The sequence below is a fragment of the Anthonomus grandis genome, chromosome 3 (genome assembly GCF_022605725.1).
Source record: "Anthonomus grandis grandis chromosome 3, icAntGran1.3, whole genome shotgun sequence".
NCBI lineage: Eukaryota > Metazoa > Arthropoda > Insecta > Coleoptera > Curculionidae > Anthonomus > Anthonomus grandis.
This window is the reverse complement of record NC_065548.1, coordinates 15,526,305-15,539,858: the sequence shown is the minus strand read 5'-3', so window position 1 is coordinate 15,539,858 and position 13,554 is coordinate 15,526,305. Positions and strand designations below refer to the sequence as shown.

The 13,554-nt window shown below is 30.2% G+C and overlaps 1 protein-coding gene, 1 long non-coding RNA gene and 1 other non-coding gene across 4 annotated transcripts in view; 2 read left to right on the top strand and 1 right to left on the bottom strand.

Annotated features, from left to right (window-relative positions):
- The first annotated feature begins 1,140 nt into the window (after window positions 1-1,140).
- On the top strand, window positions 1,141-1,224 carry Trnal-cag (transfer RNA leucine (anticodon CAG)). The gene has a single exon. It is a non-coding gene; the product is annotated as a tRNA-Leu (tRNA).
- Window positions 1,225-1,709: 485 nt separating this feature from the next.
- On the top strand, window positions 1,710-2,292 carry LOC126733708 (uncharacterized). Its single transcript, XR_007659834.1, has 3 exons — window positions 1,710-1,842; window positions 1,900-2,080; window positions 2,155-2,292. It is a non-coding gene; the product is annotated as an uncharacterized LOC126733708 (long non-coding RNA).
- Window positions 2,293-3,426: 1,134 nt separating this feature from the next.
- The window catches only part of LOC126733792 (spectrin alpha chain), a 42,527-nt gene continuing 32,399 nt past the window's right edge, over window positions 3,427-13,554 (bottom strand). For both annotated transcript variants that reach the window (XM_050437196.1, XM_050437197.1), the window contains 7 exons: window positions 12,740-13,080; window positions 12,224-12,486; window positions 8,463-8,575; window positions 7,371-7,520; window positions 7,134-7,304; window positions 6,903-7,069; window positions 3,427-3,963 (listed from right to left, as the gene is read on the bottom strand). In XM_050437196.1, the coding sequence (XP_050293153.1) occupies window positions 3,835-3,963; window positions 6,903-7,069; window positions 7,134-7,304; window positions 7,371-7,520; window positions 8,463-8,575; window positions 12,224-12,486; window positions 12,740-13,080 (1,334 nt within the window). In that variant the 3' untranslated portion in view covers window positions 3,427-3,834. The remainder of the gene's footprint in view (window positions 3,964-6,902; window positions 7,070-7,133; window positions 7,305-7,370; window positions 7,521-8,462; window positions 8,576-12,223; window positions 12,487-12,739; window positions 13,081-13,554) is intronic.

Sequence of the window (13,554 nt, the reverse complement as noted above, 5' to 3'; positions counted from 1 at the left end):
ATACCCAGGTTATTTCTTTTTTTTATTAATTTATACAAGTTAAACCATGATAGCGGTGTTTAACAGTGTGTAAGAAACTAGTTTTTTTATTTTGATGCAAGTGTTCAAATATTACTATTATAAAACCATCTGTTTACGAGACTAATATACATATTAATATTTTACCCGGTATTAGATAAACTATCACAAACTTACAAAAGTGTGCTGCATTTCAAATATTTCTGAGGCACCGATGGTTTTTCATTGCAGGCCATAGTTCTTTTAATGTTTATGGAGTCTTAAATAATAGGTACAGCAATAAACTTAAAAGTCTTAGGTTACGTCAAATGCGATCTATCAAAAATTGTAATTAAGATCGTGTTCAAATTATAATAGGAAAGTATATAGCCTGCAATATTTTATCTTTAAATTGGTTAAAATTCTGCTGTACCCTAATACAATTGCACATTTATTGTTCAAAGAGCACACGAGAAAATTCTACAAACATATTACTGAAATGTTTCTTAACAAAAAGTATTCATGAAAATTTTTTTAGACATTTGCAATATTCCTGACAATATTTTCACGAAATAATAGCAAGTATTTAGGTCAAAGAAAGAGCATTTATTGTGCCAAATTTAAAGTTTTGAAACGTGTATTGCAATATTTACCTACATGTTCATTCATGAGCAGGCAATTGGACTTAACTAAGGAACTAATTAAAATATTTTATTATTAGTCGAATTACGCAGGATAGGTTTTAGAGTAAAAACATGAATGAGTGGCTTAGCTGGGATACTATGTGCTAATATTAAGGACAAGAGATATATGAACATACCTATACCTATGTCTCATAGTTCTCATAATATATGTCAGAACATTCTACAAGGAATAGTAATGGCACTATTTTCAAATTTATTATTCTTCTCTGGACATTAGAATTGGAGCGTTGACATCAGGAATGTGGAATCAGGAAACATGTGCCCTAAGGATGTTCGTTCTCACAATTACAAGATTGCAAACTCTCATATTCTTCTCGATGTACTTCTGTACGAAAATTTTAGTAATTATTTAAATAAGGTAATCAAAATCATTTACGCGGGATGCAAACCTGGATGAAATTGCAAATTATTCGCGAAATCGTCACGATCCAGACTCATAGTCAGGATGGCCGAGCGGTCTAAGGCGCTGCGTTCAGGTCGCAGTCCACTTCTGTGGGCGTGGGTTCGAATCCCACTTCTGACAACACTTTTTATTTTATTTAAAAAATAGTTATTGATTTGACCTTGATGTTTTATTATATAGGACAGCAAAATGATATAAGAACTTGGAACGCAGTTTTTGGAGGTAAATACCACAAACGTTCTGGAAATATTCCACCATAGTCTAAAGTTCTGCTAACGTTCCATTTGTTCAAAACTTAGAGAGAATTCTTATGGAAATGTTTATAAGGAACCATTAGTATTGATAACCCCTGCATTAGTTATCTGATATGCTCCTAACGTCATTTTGACATAGCTATTTCAGATAATGGCGAGAACATTGGTCTTATGGCAATGAACACTCTTTTGGAATTTAACAATATTAATATATTCAGAGGTTACCTGCAGAGATAATTGTTAGTACTACTCTGCAGGGTTAAGTTACCTCTCGTCATTATAAATACATAAATTAACCCCAGAATTAAAAAGTTTAGGATCTCCTTAAATATCAATTATTTTTTAGCTAATAGCTTTATCAGCAATCACGGGACGAAGCTATGGACGCGGTTTGACTGTGATGAAACATTGAGTGACGTTGAATAAATATTTCATATATTATCACATCTTCGCGTATGTATGTAGTATACATGTGATAATGATTGTATGTACATAAAAAATATCTCATTGTTATTATCACACATATACTGATAATTTTCAGATTTAGTTATCCTCCGCTGGCCTTTAACTGTGATATGATTTATGATGATATACTGATATCAGACGTACAATTAGAATGATGCAATTACTATGGAATTGCCTGATAAAAAGAATTATCTTGGACAATAAATCTTTCTTATCATATTTGGCTGAGCTCATGATTACTAGGGGACGATCATCAGGTGAATCTGCGTTTTGTAGATAACATAATATTAATTGCATGGATTTTTCAATTGCTGTTTCACTTATCTTTCAGCCTACTGATGAACGAACCTGAGCAACGGATATTTCAAAAACCGTTTAGAAAAAGAACTTTATATCAAGTTGGTCTCTATGTATGTGATTACTTATAACTTGTTACTGTGATTTTTACTATTATAATTATTACCTTTTAGCTGTTCTGCTTATGCTGTTTTATCTTGGTAACAACATTTTGTCTGTGATGCAGGGTTAACCTGTTACTAATCTAATTCTATAGGGTAATTTTTATACGACTGGTGGTACTTTTCTTTTAGGCATAATTTTCTTATTTAGTTTGTAAAATAATTTCGTTATCTTGAATCTTTTTCGCAAACATACCTAACACAAAATGTTAAACGCAAATCAAAATCCATTTTACCTTCAGTTGGACAGTAGTTAACTACTTTTTTAAAGAAAGTACAATAGCTAAAATACTTTTTTTATAAAATAGGTACACTCCATTACTTTTTCAAGCAATTTGCGTGCATTATTTATTATACCCTTAACATATTTTTTATTACTACTCGATTTTAAATTTCTCTAGACTTTTAAATGGAATGTTATTGATTATTAAAAAAAGTATTTGTCTCAAAGGTACTTGGACACGTAGGCTATAGAACTTGAAATAACATAAAGGATCCCGCACAAAATATCAAGAAAAAAAAGGTCCAATTTCCACTCCCAAAAAGGTCCATTATTTTTCCCTTGCATTTTTCAAAAACAACATTTTTTTGAATCACGATCTAACGTTGAATCATCATCTAAGATTTGCAATAAAGCCTGGCTGTAAGATCCCAACTTAGGAGGAGTTTACTAGAAAAATAAAAAGGGAGTCTCAAATCCGTTCGGTAAAATTCGTGAGTTTGCCACAATTTCAAGCAGTTTTTCCTAACCCATATCTATTTTTACATTAAGAATTCTCTTATCTTATAAAAATGCTGCAAAGCAAAAAACTGTTTTCTAGAAAAGTAATCAGGTTGACTCCTAATGATGTTTTAATCAATTTGAGTCAAGATCATGAAAAAGTACCTTACTCACAAACAATTGTTTTTGAAAAATGCAAACATAAATATGAGTTCCTGAGAAAAATTATCAAGTTGCCTTCATACCATACATTAAAGTAACAGCCAATCACTGGAAATTCATCCAACATATGTATCTTCATCTTATGACCGGAAAGATTCCGAAACTAGAAGTAGTTTTTTTTTAATTATCTTTATATGAATTATTTGTAATAATTCGATCTAGGTAATTTGATGATTGGTGGGAGTAATTAAAACACTAAATATAATTTTTCAAAAGCAAAAGTTATATATATTTTTTGGTAGAAGACGAAATGCGCTTGCTGCCTTATAATTAACAATAAATAAAAGTACAAAAAAGAACACAATACCAACCTTATTATAAATTATTACTTTCCAACAGAGTAGCTGTCGTTAACATTTAAAGAAATGCTTCTTCATATTGCGCAAAAAGGCGAGTCAAAGCAAAAGCCGAAAACCAACTGTCTACTCAATTTAAATCAATACTGTATAATAAGTAATAATCTTCAAAATAATAATATATATTTTTTATTATTTTAAGTATATTATTTAAGCTTAAGCTAATAATAGTAATGGTGCACTCTACTATTTTTTTTGTTTTTTTTTTCAGTTTTTTTTTTAAATATAAAATTAAAAGCTAAAAAGAACAGTTATTAATTTTGAAATAGCGTCCGGGTAAAATCTATGTAATCCAAAGCGCCCGCTATAGGTCGCTCCGTTTTGGGTTCCACGTAAGGTTTCATGCGGGCCACGCAGTAGTCGGCCATTTCCTTGGTAAGATTCTAAAAATAACATATTAATTAATAATTTAAAATGCACTCTCTGGAAACAATAAAAATAAAGTTAAATATGTAAAATTAAAATGCTGTTCCATTTATAGAAGAATGTCATAACTCAAAAATAAACATTCGTCAGAATAACGGTTTAAAGAATAATGTTTCTTTAACTTTTATTACTGGTTAAGGCATGTGGTTAAAGTATTGTGGTTAACAGGTGATATGAGATCTACTATTAAATTAACAAACTTATGATTGATAACTAATTATGTCTTTCTTCTTCAAATAGAAATGCATTTTTAACATTTTTCTTTTTAACGTCCACCGCCACGTCGTATTCTGACTTTCTGTAAAAAAATATTTATTTTTTTTTAATAATGTCACACTGAAATAAATTAAAAAAAAAACAATATCTTTTTTTTGTTAAGTGCAAGGTGTCCCATTTTGGGTACTTTTGCGGATTCTAATATAGTAACTATTTAACAAAAATTATCTACACCACTGCATTTTATAGAAAAAATCTATAAAAATATTATTTTGCCTTTTCAATTAGTTGAAGGATAACGGAGATACGAGGGCTGTCCCAAAATGCAACATTATCAAAAATCCCTGTATCTTAAAAATCAAATCAAAAGGAAAAATTTAAAAAAACGAAAAAGTAGCACTGGCGAATGCGAAAACCGCATCCCGTTAACACTAAAAATAACTTAGTTGAGTAAAAAACTGCATAATATGAATCCTGCAATCCATACCTGCATCATTTATTAAATCTTGAAGATCTGCCCGCTTACGTTCACTAATTTTTATTTTAGACTTGTATGCAGGTTCAAGGGTAATTATTGATATGTTACTTTTGGTCTAATTCGACTTTTTTAAAAAACTGTGAATGGACAATTTTTTTCAATTATTAGAATTCTGAGGTCGCCTAATTTTTCATCTCCAACGAAACAGAATGATTACAGAATGGGTACAGCTCCCCTCCATTTTGCTTTTGCTGTTACAAGGAACTTATGACATATCCATCTAATGGTATGATACTTTTTTAGCGCATATTCTTAGAAATTACGTACTTGATTTTTTCGCTGGCCATCGCAATTATCTAAGTAAAAAACACATTCAAGATCTTCACATTCAGACCTAGTTTTTGATGTACGTTCTATGTAGCTCAGCAAGCAAGATTCTATCTCATTTGCTCCTCGATTGCCATTCGTTTCATCCCAGATATAGCAGAAATACTCATTTAAATTTAGGTTTCCTTTTAATTCATAGACGGTAAAATTACACAGTCACAAAAACACTTAATTTAGGCTCTTACTAAAAAAAAGACACATTTCCCTTAGAACATAGCAGAACAGCATGTATATCAAATGCAATGACTACATAGTTGTTAACCCTTTTGGTATTTTGACCTTCTTCCATAAAATCAAGACTTAGGAAAGAATTAGGTTAGAAGAGTCGTTCCCCCGCACAACCGATCAATTCATTTGGTAAGGTGTAAAACGACACTAGTGCAATCTATGAGTAATGTTATTATGTACAGGGTCTTTCCCTATATATTGACTCTCTTTCTACAGGGGTTAGGTGAAAAGAAAAAAAATGTATACAAAACTTTTCGGATTTTACTTAAAATGTTTGAATCCGATGTCAACAATTTCTTTTCTTTTAGAAATGTCAAATTTTGAAAGATGGTCAGTTTTTTCTTTTGGAGCACCCTTTATATGACTTTCTGATTTTATATGATTTAACTAATTTTAATTAAACTGCTTTAGAAATATAGGCCTTCAAACTTAAAAAAAAATTAATATTGAAGATCTCGGTGGGTGAATTGTTATTGGTTGACATATACTAGGAAACAAATAATTCTATTATAAACTATATTTACCAAATTCATAGACAATTTATAAATATAACGACACAAAAAACTGAACAAGATTATAGAACTTGTATTAATATAAATATATGAATTTAATTTAAAGTTAAACTATTATTAAAATAATATATTTTTGTCGAAAAAAAATTAAATATTGCTTAATAAATATTAGATCTGAAGGTTTTAGTGTTTATTTATTTATCTTACACAACGGCAGAATGATAATGTCTTCTGAATCATTTGTTTTCTAATAAACGTCAAAAACTAACAATGAACAGGCACCAAGATCTTCAATATGTTATTTTCTTTAAGTTTGGAGTCCGGTTTGGACCGTGGTTTTTGGTTTCCACAACGGTTTAATTAAAAGTAGTTAAACCATATATGTATATTTGAAATCAGAAAATCCCTCTCTTTTTAATTATGAAGTCATATACAGGGTATTCCATAAAAAAAAGCTGACCATCTGTCAAAATTTGACAATTCTAAAAGAAAAAAAAAACATTGACATGGGATTCCAAAATTAAAAGTCAAACCCCAAAAGTTGTGTATAAATTTTTTTTTACCTTTCACCTAACTCCTGTAGAGAGGGTAGTCAATATATGGGGAAAGACCCTCTACATTGTGACGATCTTTCACGTAAATATTAATTATGACGTTCTTCTATAAATGAAGCAATATTATTTTAAATAGCGGTAAAAATGTAATTTTTAAAAAAAGAAAATCTGAGTTCGTCTATCTGATATGGGCCTACGGAGCATCGGTAAACGGAACGCAGTTGCAAATAAAACATGACTAATTTAATTTATAAAATGTCCAGCGGCGTATGCAATTTTCTATAATAAAGGTTGTAGAACACGAAACATACAAGCTTAAAAAAAGAGCAAACAAAATAGAGAAACCCCAGGACGCGGTTTCTCAGTTTAAACAAATCCTGCTTGAAATAATTAAATTTCTACGCTTTGAGACAAATTTCGAACGTAGCCTCGCTTGTTAATACTCAATATGTTTAAATAAATACATACTAAAACTTGTTAACATCTAACACAGAAATAAAATAAAACTAGTCTGTACTTACGGCATATAATTCTTCCTTCGTGACGTAAGGACGGTCGCCCGCCGTAATAGCTCTAAATGCCTTTTCAATCTCTTCCGAGCTCTGTACGTTTTCAGTCTCTTTGCTAATCATGAACGCCATGTACTCTTGCAGAGAAACGTAACCATCTCTGTTCGGATCCACAATATCTATATTGAAAAAAAAAAACATTAGATTAGAGCAGTTCCGATAAAAAAAATACGTCAAACATACTTAATATAGCATCAAACTCTGGATCCGGTTGTCCCTCGTCTACCATGGGTAAGTCATACCCAAGTGCTCTGAGGCAGCTCTTAAACTCTTGCAAGTTCAATTTTCCAGATTTTTCTTTGTCAAAGTGTTTGAACATCATCGAGAATTCTTTCAGTGCATCTTCACTAACTCCTAAAAAAAGAGAGAAAACCCGTGATTAAGTACTTAAACCATTACTTAAACCAATGTTGATCATACCTGATTGGTTACGAGCCTGTATTTGCTGTTCTAAGTTATGTTGCATTCTCATTCCTAATTGGTCCAGTTGATCCCACTGTTGCGCTAAACCTACTGTGGAATGTTCGGTGTATCTGTTGTCCAAAATAAGATGTTCTTCTAATATTGCTCCTGTAAATTATGATTTAGTCAATTATAAAAATTAATTAGAGGGACTAAAGATAAAGAATAACTTGCCTTGAAATGCAAAAACATAAACAGTTTAACCGAGTTATAAACAAATTAATAAAATTAGTAGAGAAGATTTATATAGACCCTTATTGTATATATTTTTGAGTTTTTTTCTACTTGAATGGTAGTACGACGATGAAAATAGCATTATGGGCAATCTTTGTAAATATAAAAAAAAGAAAAAGTTTAAAGTGAAGTGGCTAACAGAAATTGATGTAATAGCTAGAAATATTGCTTTTAATTAATCATAAGAGTAATTTATATTACACTTAATCTTTTCACGGAAGAATTTTTTATATAATAATTATTGTAACATAATTTTGTTTCTGTTTTGAACGAAATAAAGAAAACTTATTTATAAATAAGGAGGGAAAAATTTCCAGTCACCTTAAACTAAACAAATGTGGTGTATGGGGTTAATTTACTTTGAGTGTTCTTAACTGAATATTTCGTAATTTCCATGTACTGAATTTAGATATTGAATGGAACAATGGACTAAATTTTAAGTGTAAACCTTACAAAATTGTTAACTGCTGTGAAAAAATTAGTACCTGTACTTATCGAATATCCATTAATACTGTACTATCTATCCTATATACACGATTTTGACCATCTATACGGAATATTTATAGTTCCGTATTAAAAAGGTTCTTCGTTTGTACATAATTCATTACCATCTTATCTTACCTTGTCAAAAATATTCCAAAAAAAAAAAAGACTAAAAATGATTAGTCATCACTTATATAAATAGATCGAGATGGTGGTGAGTACTGGTGCTCGATTAAATGGAAAATTATATGTAAGTTCTTTTAGTTTTGCAAGTGATAAAGACTATTTAAATAAAATAAATTATTTTTTATTTGATTTGAAATTGTATATTACCTAAATCTTCAATTTTCTTCAAATCGGATCTACGAGCTCTAACTTCCGCCGCCTTACGTTTGGTCGCCTCGAGTTGCTGTTCAAGGGAGCCTGATCCTTCCATCATTGAGGTTCTATAAATAAATATACTATTAGACTTAAAAATAAATGATTATTATTAAAGAAACATAAAAGTTATAGTTTAGATGCTTTTGTTAGAGTACATGCAAATAGCGTTAAAATGCCCGAAGGCAGTGCTTTTTTATTTTGGGATGAGATTATGGAGTTAGCAGCAAAATGTTCAACAATACGCCTTAAACAAAAATGAGGTTTACCGCTAATACTTCAAAATTATACAGTACAAGAACTTCAAAAAAATATAGAATAAGGCTTATCTAAATCTCAAAATAAAATCAATAAGTAAAATAATTTAAAAAATATGGAACAAATAGAATTATAAAAAAAAATTCTGGTAAATATATACGAAATTCTTGTGACATGAGAATGAATACATAATTTTTTTTGTAATAATTTAAAGTAATTTTAACAACGTTTGTGTTAAATGATGTTAGCCAGCTATTCATTTTTCAAATAAGTTAGATCTTATATGCATAAGTATGGTTCAAGCATAATTCAAATATTGTTTCAAGAAGAAAATCTAGGTTTCAGAGCAAGTCTTATTTAACACAAAAAGCAATCGACATCATATTAAAATATTTTATTTCAATAAAGAATAAATAATTGAAGTACATCATTAAAAAATTAGCATGTTTATATTATTTTTAATTATTATTTAAGGCTTTATTGCTAAGTTTAAATCGAACAGAATTACTAAAAACTCTGCTTCAGTAAGATGTTTAATATGGGTTTTATATTCTTAGATTTTGTGGATAGTTACTCTAAGATTCTATTTGTTTAGTAGGACTTAACTATTGGTGAAACGGTGAAAATCTGACTTTATGCTTGTTGGTTGATAATAGTAAATTAGTAATGTATGCAGTTACGCGTTATTTGCCAATATGCACCCAGGAATTAAACTCTATAACTAAGTTTTTAAGCTAATTTTGCGCACGAGGTATCAAATTTCACGTATTTAAAGTCATTTTTTTGACAAAAATTACAATTAATTGAAAACGGGAATGTTAATATTATTTATTTTGATATATAACACAGTGACAATAATTTTCCTGGTTCGCCTGTAATGTTAGTTTCAAAAGAATTCGGTTAATGTACGATACTATGCGGTTGAGAGTCTTTCTCTAATGCTAGAATCCTGAAAGATTAGGGTGTATTTTTTATCTAATATGTATTTTTAGAGAAAATGCATGCATTAAATTGAGTTTAAATATCAAATTTTACATCATGCCATGGTTCATTACGAAAAAAAGGCATTTTTATAAATCACTACAATTAACTAATACTTTTTATTCGAAAAACAACATTTGTCAGACCAAAGAATTAGGTTGCGAGAATTTACAATATTTGCTTGTAAAACCGTCAGTTGTGCAACAAAGATTTCCTGTCAATTATATTTTTCGTGCAAGAATCTTGCAAAAAGATTCTGTTTCACTGCAGAAATGTCTGTTTCTGGCATCACTAATCAGTTTCAGAGATATGCAGATTTTTATTTACTAGATTGATAACAACTCTAATTTTTCCTTTTCCATTGGTGCATAGTTGGGCTTAATTTAAACGTAAAAGCTAAAAACCTTAACTATTTGCATTAAAAAAAATCACAAACAAAATTCCTCGAAATAAACATTGTTAATAGTAAAAGTGTAATGTTTGTTGTGTCCAACTTGCTACATAAACCAGAAATGTTAAGGTAGTTGTGTCTTACTTTTAAAATACACACTGTTGTAAGTAAGTTATGTCAAAGTCAGATTTGTTTGAACAGTAATTGTTTTTCCTTGCATGACACACTCATTTTTTGTTACATTTAAAACATTGCTGTTATAAATTATTACGTTATGCGATTATTTTATGTTGATCTGTCTTATCAAAATTAGTTTTAATCTGTGTGAAAACATTCAGCAGAGACTTTTGTCTAATTTTCATTGCTTCATTAGTTTTGTTGAGGCCTATATGATTATCGAAAACATTATGCAGCTCTTGGCAACCGCGTATACCTGGGCAGCTTATATCGACGGCTCCGTGCAAGAAAGGAAGGGACCAGACTCCTCTTTAACACGCCGACGCGAAAGTAGCGTCTCTTCACGTTACGCAACAGTGGCATGAATTATAATCGTTTGTTTTACGTTTTTCTTATAAGTTGTAATAATTAGTTTAAATAATACATATGTAACTGATTTACATTTCTACTTTAATAAATTAGTGTTTAAAGTAGTGGTCCTTCAAATTATTAAAATCGAACACGTCACGACAACGAAATTGGTTTCCACAGACCAATAAACAAGTTTGATGGTTCTAATATTTTATTATGTAATTTTCCCGGGGACATGAAATAAAGTGCTTTTAATTTTTTATCTTGCAAACGAAGAGAGATATGTAAGAAACTCAGGAGACAAAAAAGTTGTAATGTTAGCTGCTTAATTCGAAACAAATAAAAACATTGAAAAAAGTCTGTGGCGCATAATTTTTTTGTCAAAAATATTGGTTAGGGTGTCTTCCGGGATGCCACTGGACATTTATGTGAACTTTTCATCTTGAAATTACTCATAGAATCACCTCCTGGAGTTTGACCACGTACTTAAATAACACCCTGTATATACCTCAAATTTTATAAACTCACGTCAGGACTGCGATTACCAGTTAGTTATATGCTGACACCTAAACATTTTATTCGGTGATGTCCACAAAGGATATAAATAGTAAATAAAATCGAATACTACCTCCGCCGTATGATACATCTCAAAATCACAGGATTACTCATGGAATCAAAACTAAAATTTAATGTAATCATGTAACAATGTGTCTGTATGGTCCCTAAATATATTAAATTGATACATATAGGGTACAGAATTCATGCATATGTGGTATTAAGAGGATTCAACATGTGTCACATACGGAAATTAAATGTCTATGTATAGTAGAATACTGCACTCAGCTTGTTTTTTTTTAATAATATTATTAAGCATCAAGGTGCCAAAATATCTTGTTGAAAAAATAGTTTATCGTACTGATGTGCATAATTTAAATATACGCCGAAAGAATATTAGTACATTCCCCCTATTTGCTATAATATAATGGGTGTTAGTAGATTCAAGATGCATCATTTTCACTTGTCTCGGGTCTCTGAAAAATAGAATTAAGCAGCAGCTTCTTCCTCTTCTTAATGTACGGTGTATTTATGGTGAATGTGATTTTTATAATGTTTTTTTTTTTTATGAAATTTGGAAATTATATTTTATATTAGAGTTATTTTGAAATGTTTATTCTCCTAGTCTTTTAGATATATGGTATTTTATTAGACATTAATTTTAGGTGACATCAGATTTGTTCCAAATTGTATAAATAGTGTATCTAAAATGTATTACTAAATTTATTTGGAACAATAAAATGCTTTGTTATTATTATAATATCTACTATAAAGCCAGCGCAAAACTGTGAAACCTAATTTTTTATAGTATTAAGTCTGATGATAAATTGCGCTTTTAAAATATCGTCTTGCATAATAAGATAAACAGCAATGCAACAACGATGATAACAACATTTATTAATTACCCGTTCCAGCCCAAAATATGGAACCTAAACATAGTTTAAATAAAAATTAATTTCATTTAATTGTTGCTTGTCATCAGTAAATAACAAAAAAGACCTACCGAGTCTCAGTCAACCATTGATGGAAAGCATTGGCGTGCTTGGCAAACTCCTTTCTTAGTTTATCGTTCTCTTCCTGTCGCTGCGCCTCTTTATCCAGTTCGGCGTCTCTCTCAGAGATAATCTTTTGTAGATTTCTCCATGTCTCTTCCAGAGCCTCCATGTTGAACCAAGTATAAGGGTTTGGTCCAACATTGAAAGATTTAATTTGACGATCCAATTCTGCTAAGGCATCAAAGTCTGCCTGGGCACTTGAGAGTGAAGCCTAACAGAATGAAAAATAAAAAATAATTGGAAATAAAATAAAACATTGACAAAAACAAGAAATAACTAAAGATTCTAAAGGTTTCAGAAAGAATATATAAGTTACACTGATGTAGAAAATAACCATATTAAACCAAATATGACTAAAGCTGTATTATTTTTCTTGCACATACTAATGGCCATCTTTTACACATCTGTTATTTCGTTACTTAATATACGACGTTTTTGATTTTTAAATGTGTTTGATAAATTACCTGGAATTGAGCATGGGCATCTCTCAAAGCTCTAATTTCCTCGATAGAGTTACACCGAACGGGATCAGTTAAATCTTCCTCGGCGTTTTCGAACCAAGAGTTAAATGCCGAAGCTCTCTTTGCGAACAACAGGAAAAGTTCTTCGATTTGCTTGAATTGTTCTTGCATGCTAAGTAAACGTTGTTTTCTAGCGTCCGAATCAGATAACAGACGCTGCCATCTAGCGATAACATCGGCGTGGCGTTGCACGATACTGGCAGTCTGGTCGTGGTTGGCGGCGACCAGTTGGTCTTTCAATGCGGTGATGTTTTGGATGCCTTCATGTTCAAAGGCAGTTAAACCTAGAAGAACAATTTAGTATTTTTTAAAATTTAAAGTATTCATTGTCAGATCCTTGGTTCTTTTTTAAAAAACGAGAAAATACATAAAAAGCATTTTTGAAAAATGGTAAAATGCAAATAAGTCAAACCCTCAAATTTCTCTTAAGCAGGAAAAATGGTTAAAAAAATAACAGCTTGCTTTTTATGAGTATAATTTATACAAAAATATTTAATTGTTATAACAAAATTAATTAACTTAAACGTAAACATTTATTTGGCATTTTCTTTCGCCTGATATGTAAAAAAAACATTATTGCGTTAAAAAAAAATAGTCAAAATTATTATACAACAGCAGTATTGTTAGTCTTCTTGATATTCGAAATCTAAATCTGAAGAACAATTTAGTATTTTTTAAAATTTATAGTATTCATTGTCAGATCAATATTATTATATAAGATTTTATAATTATTTTTGTAAATGTTTCCAAGACTACTT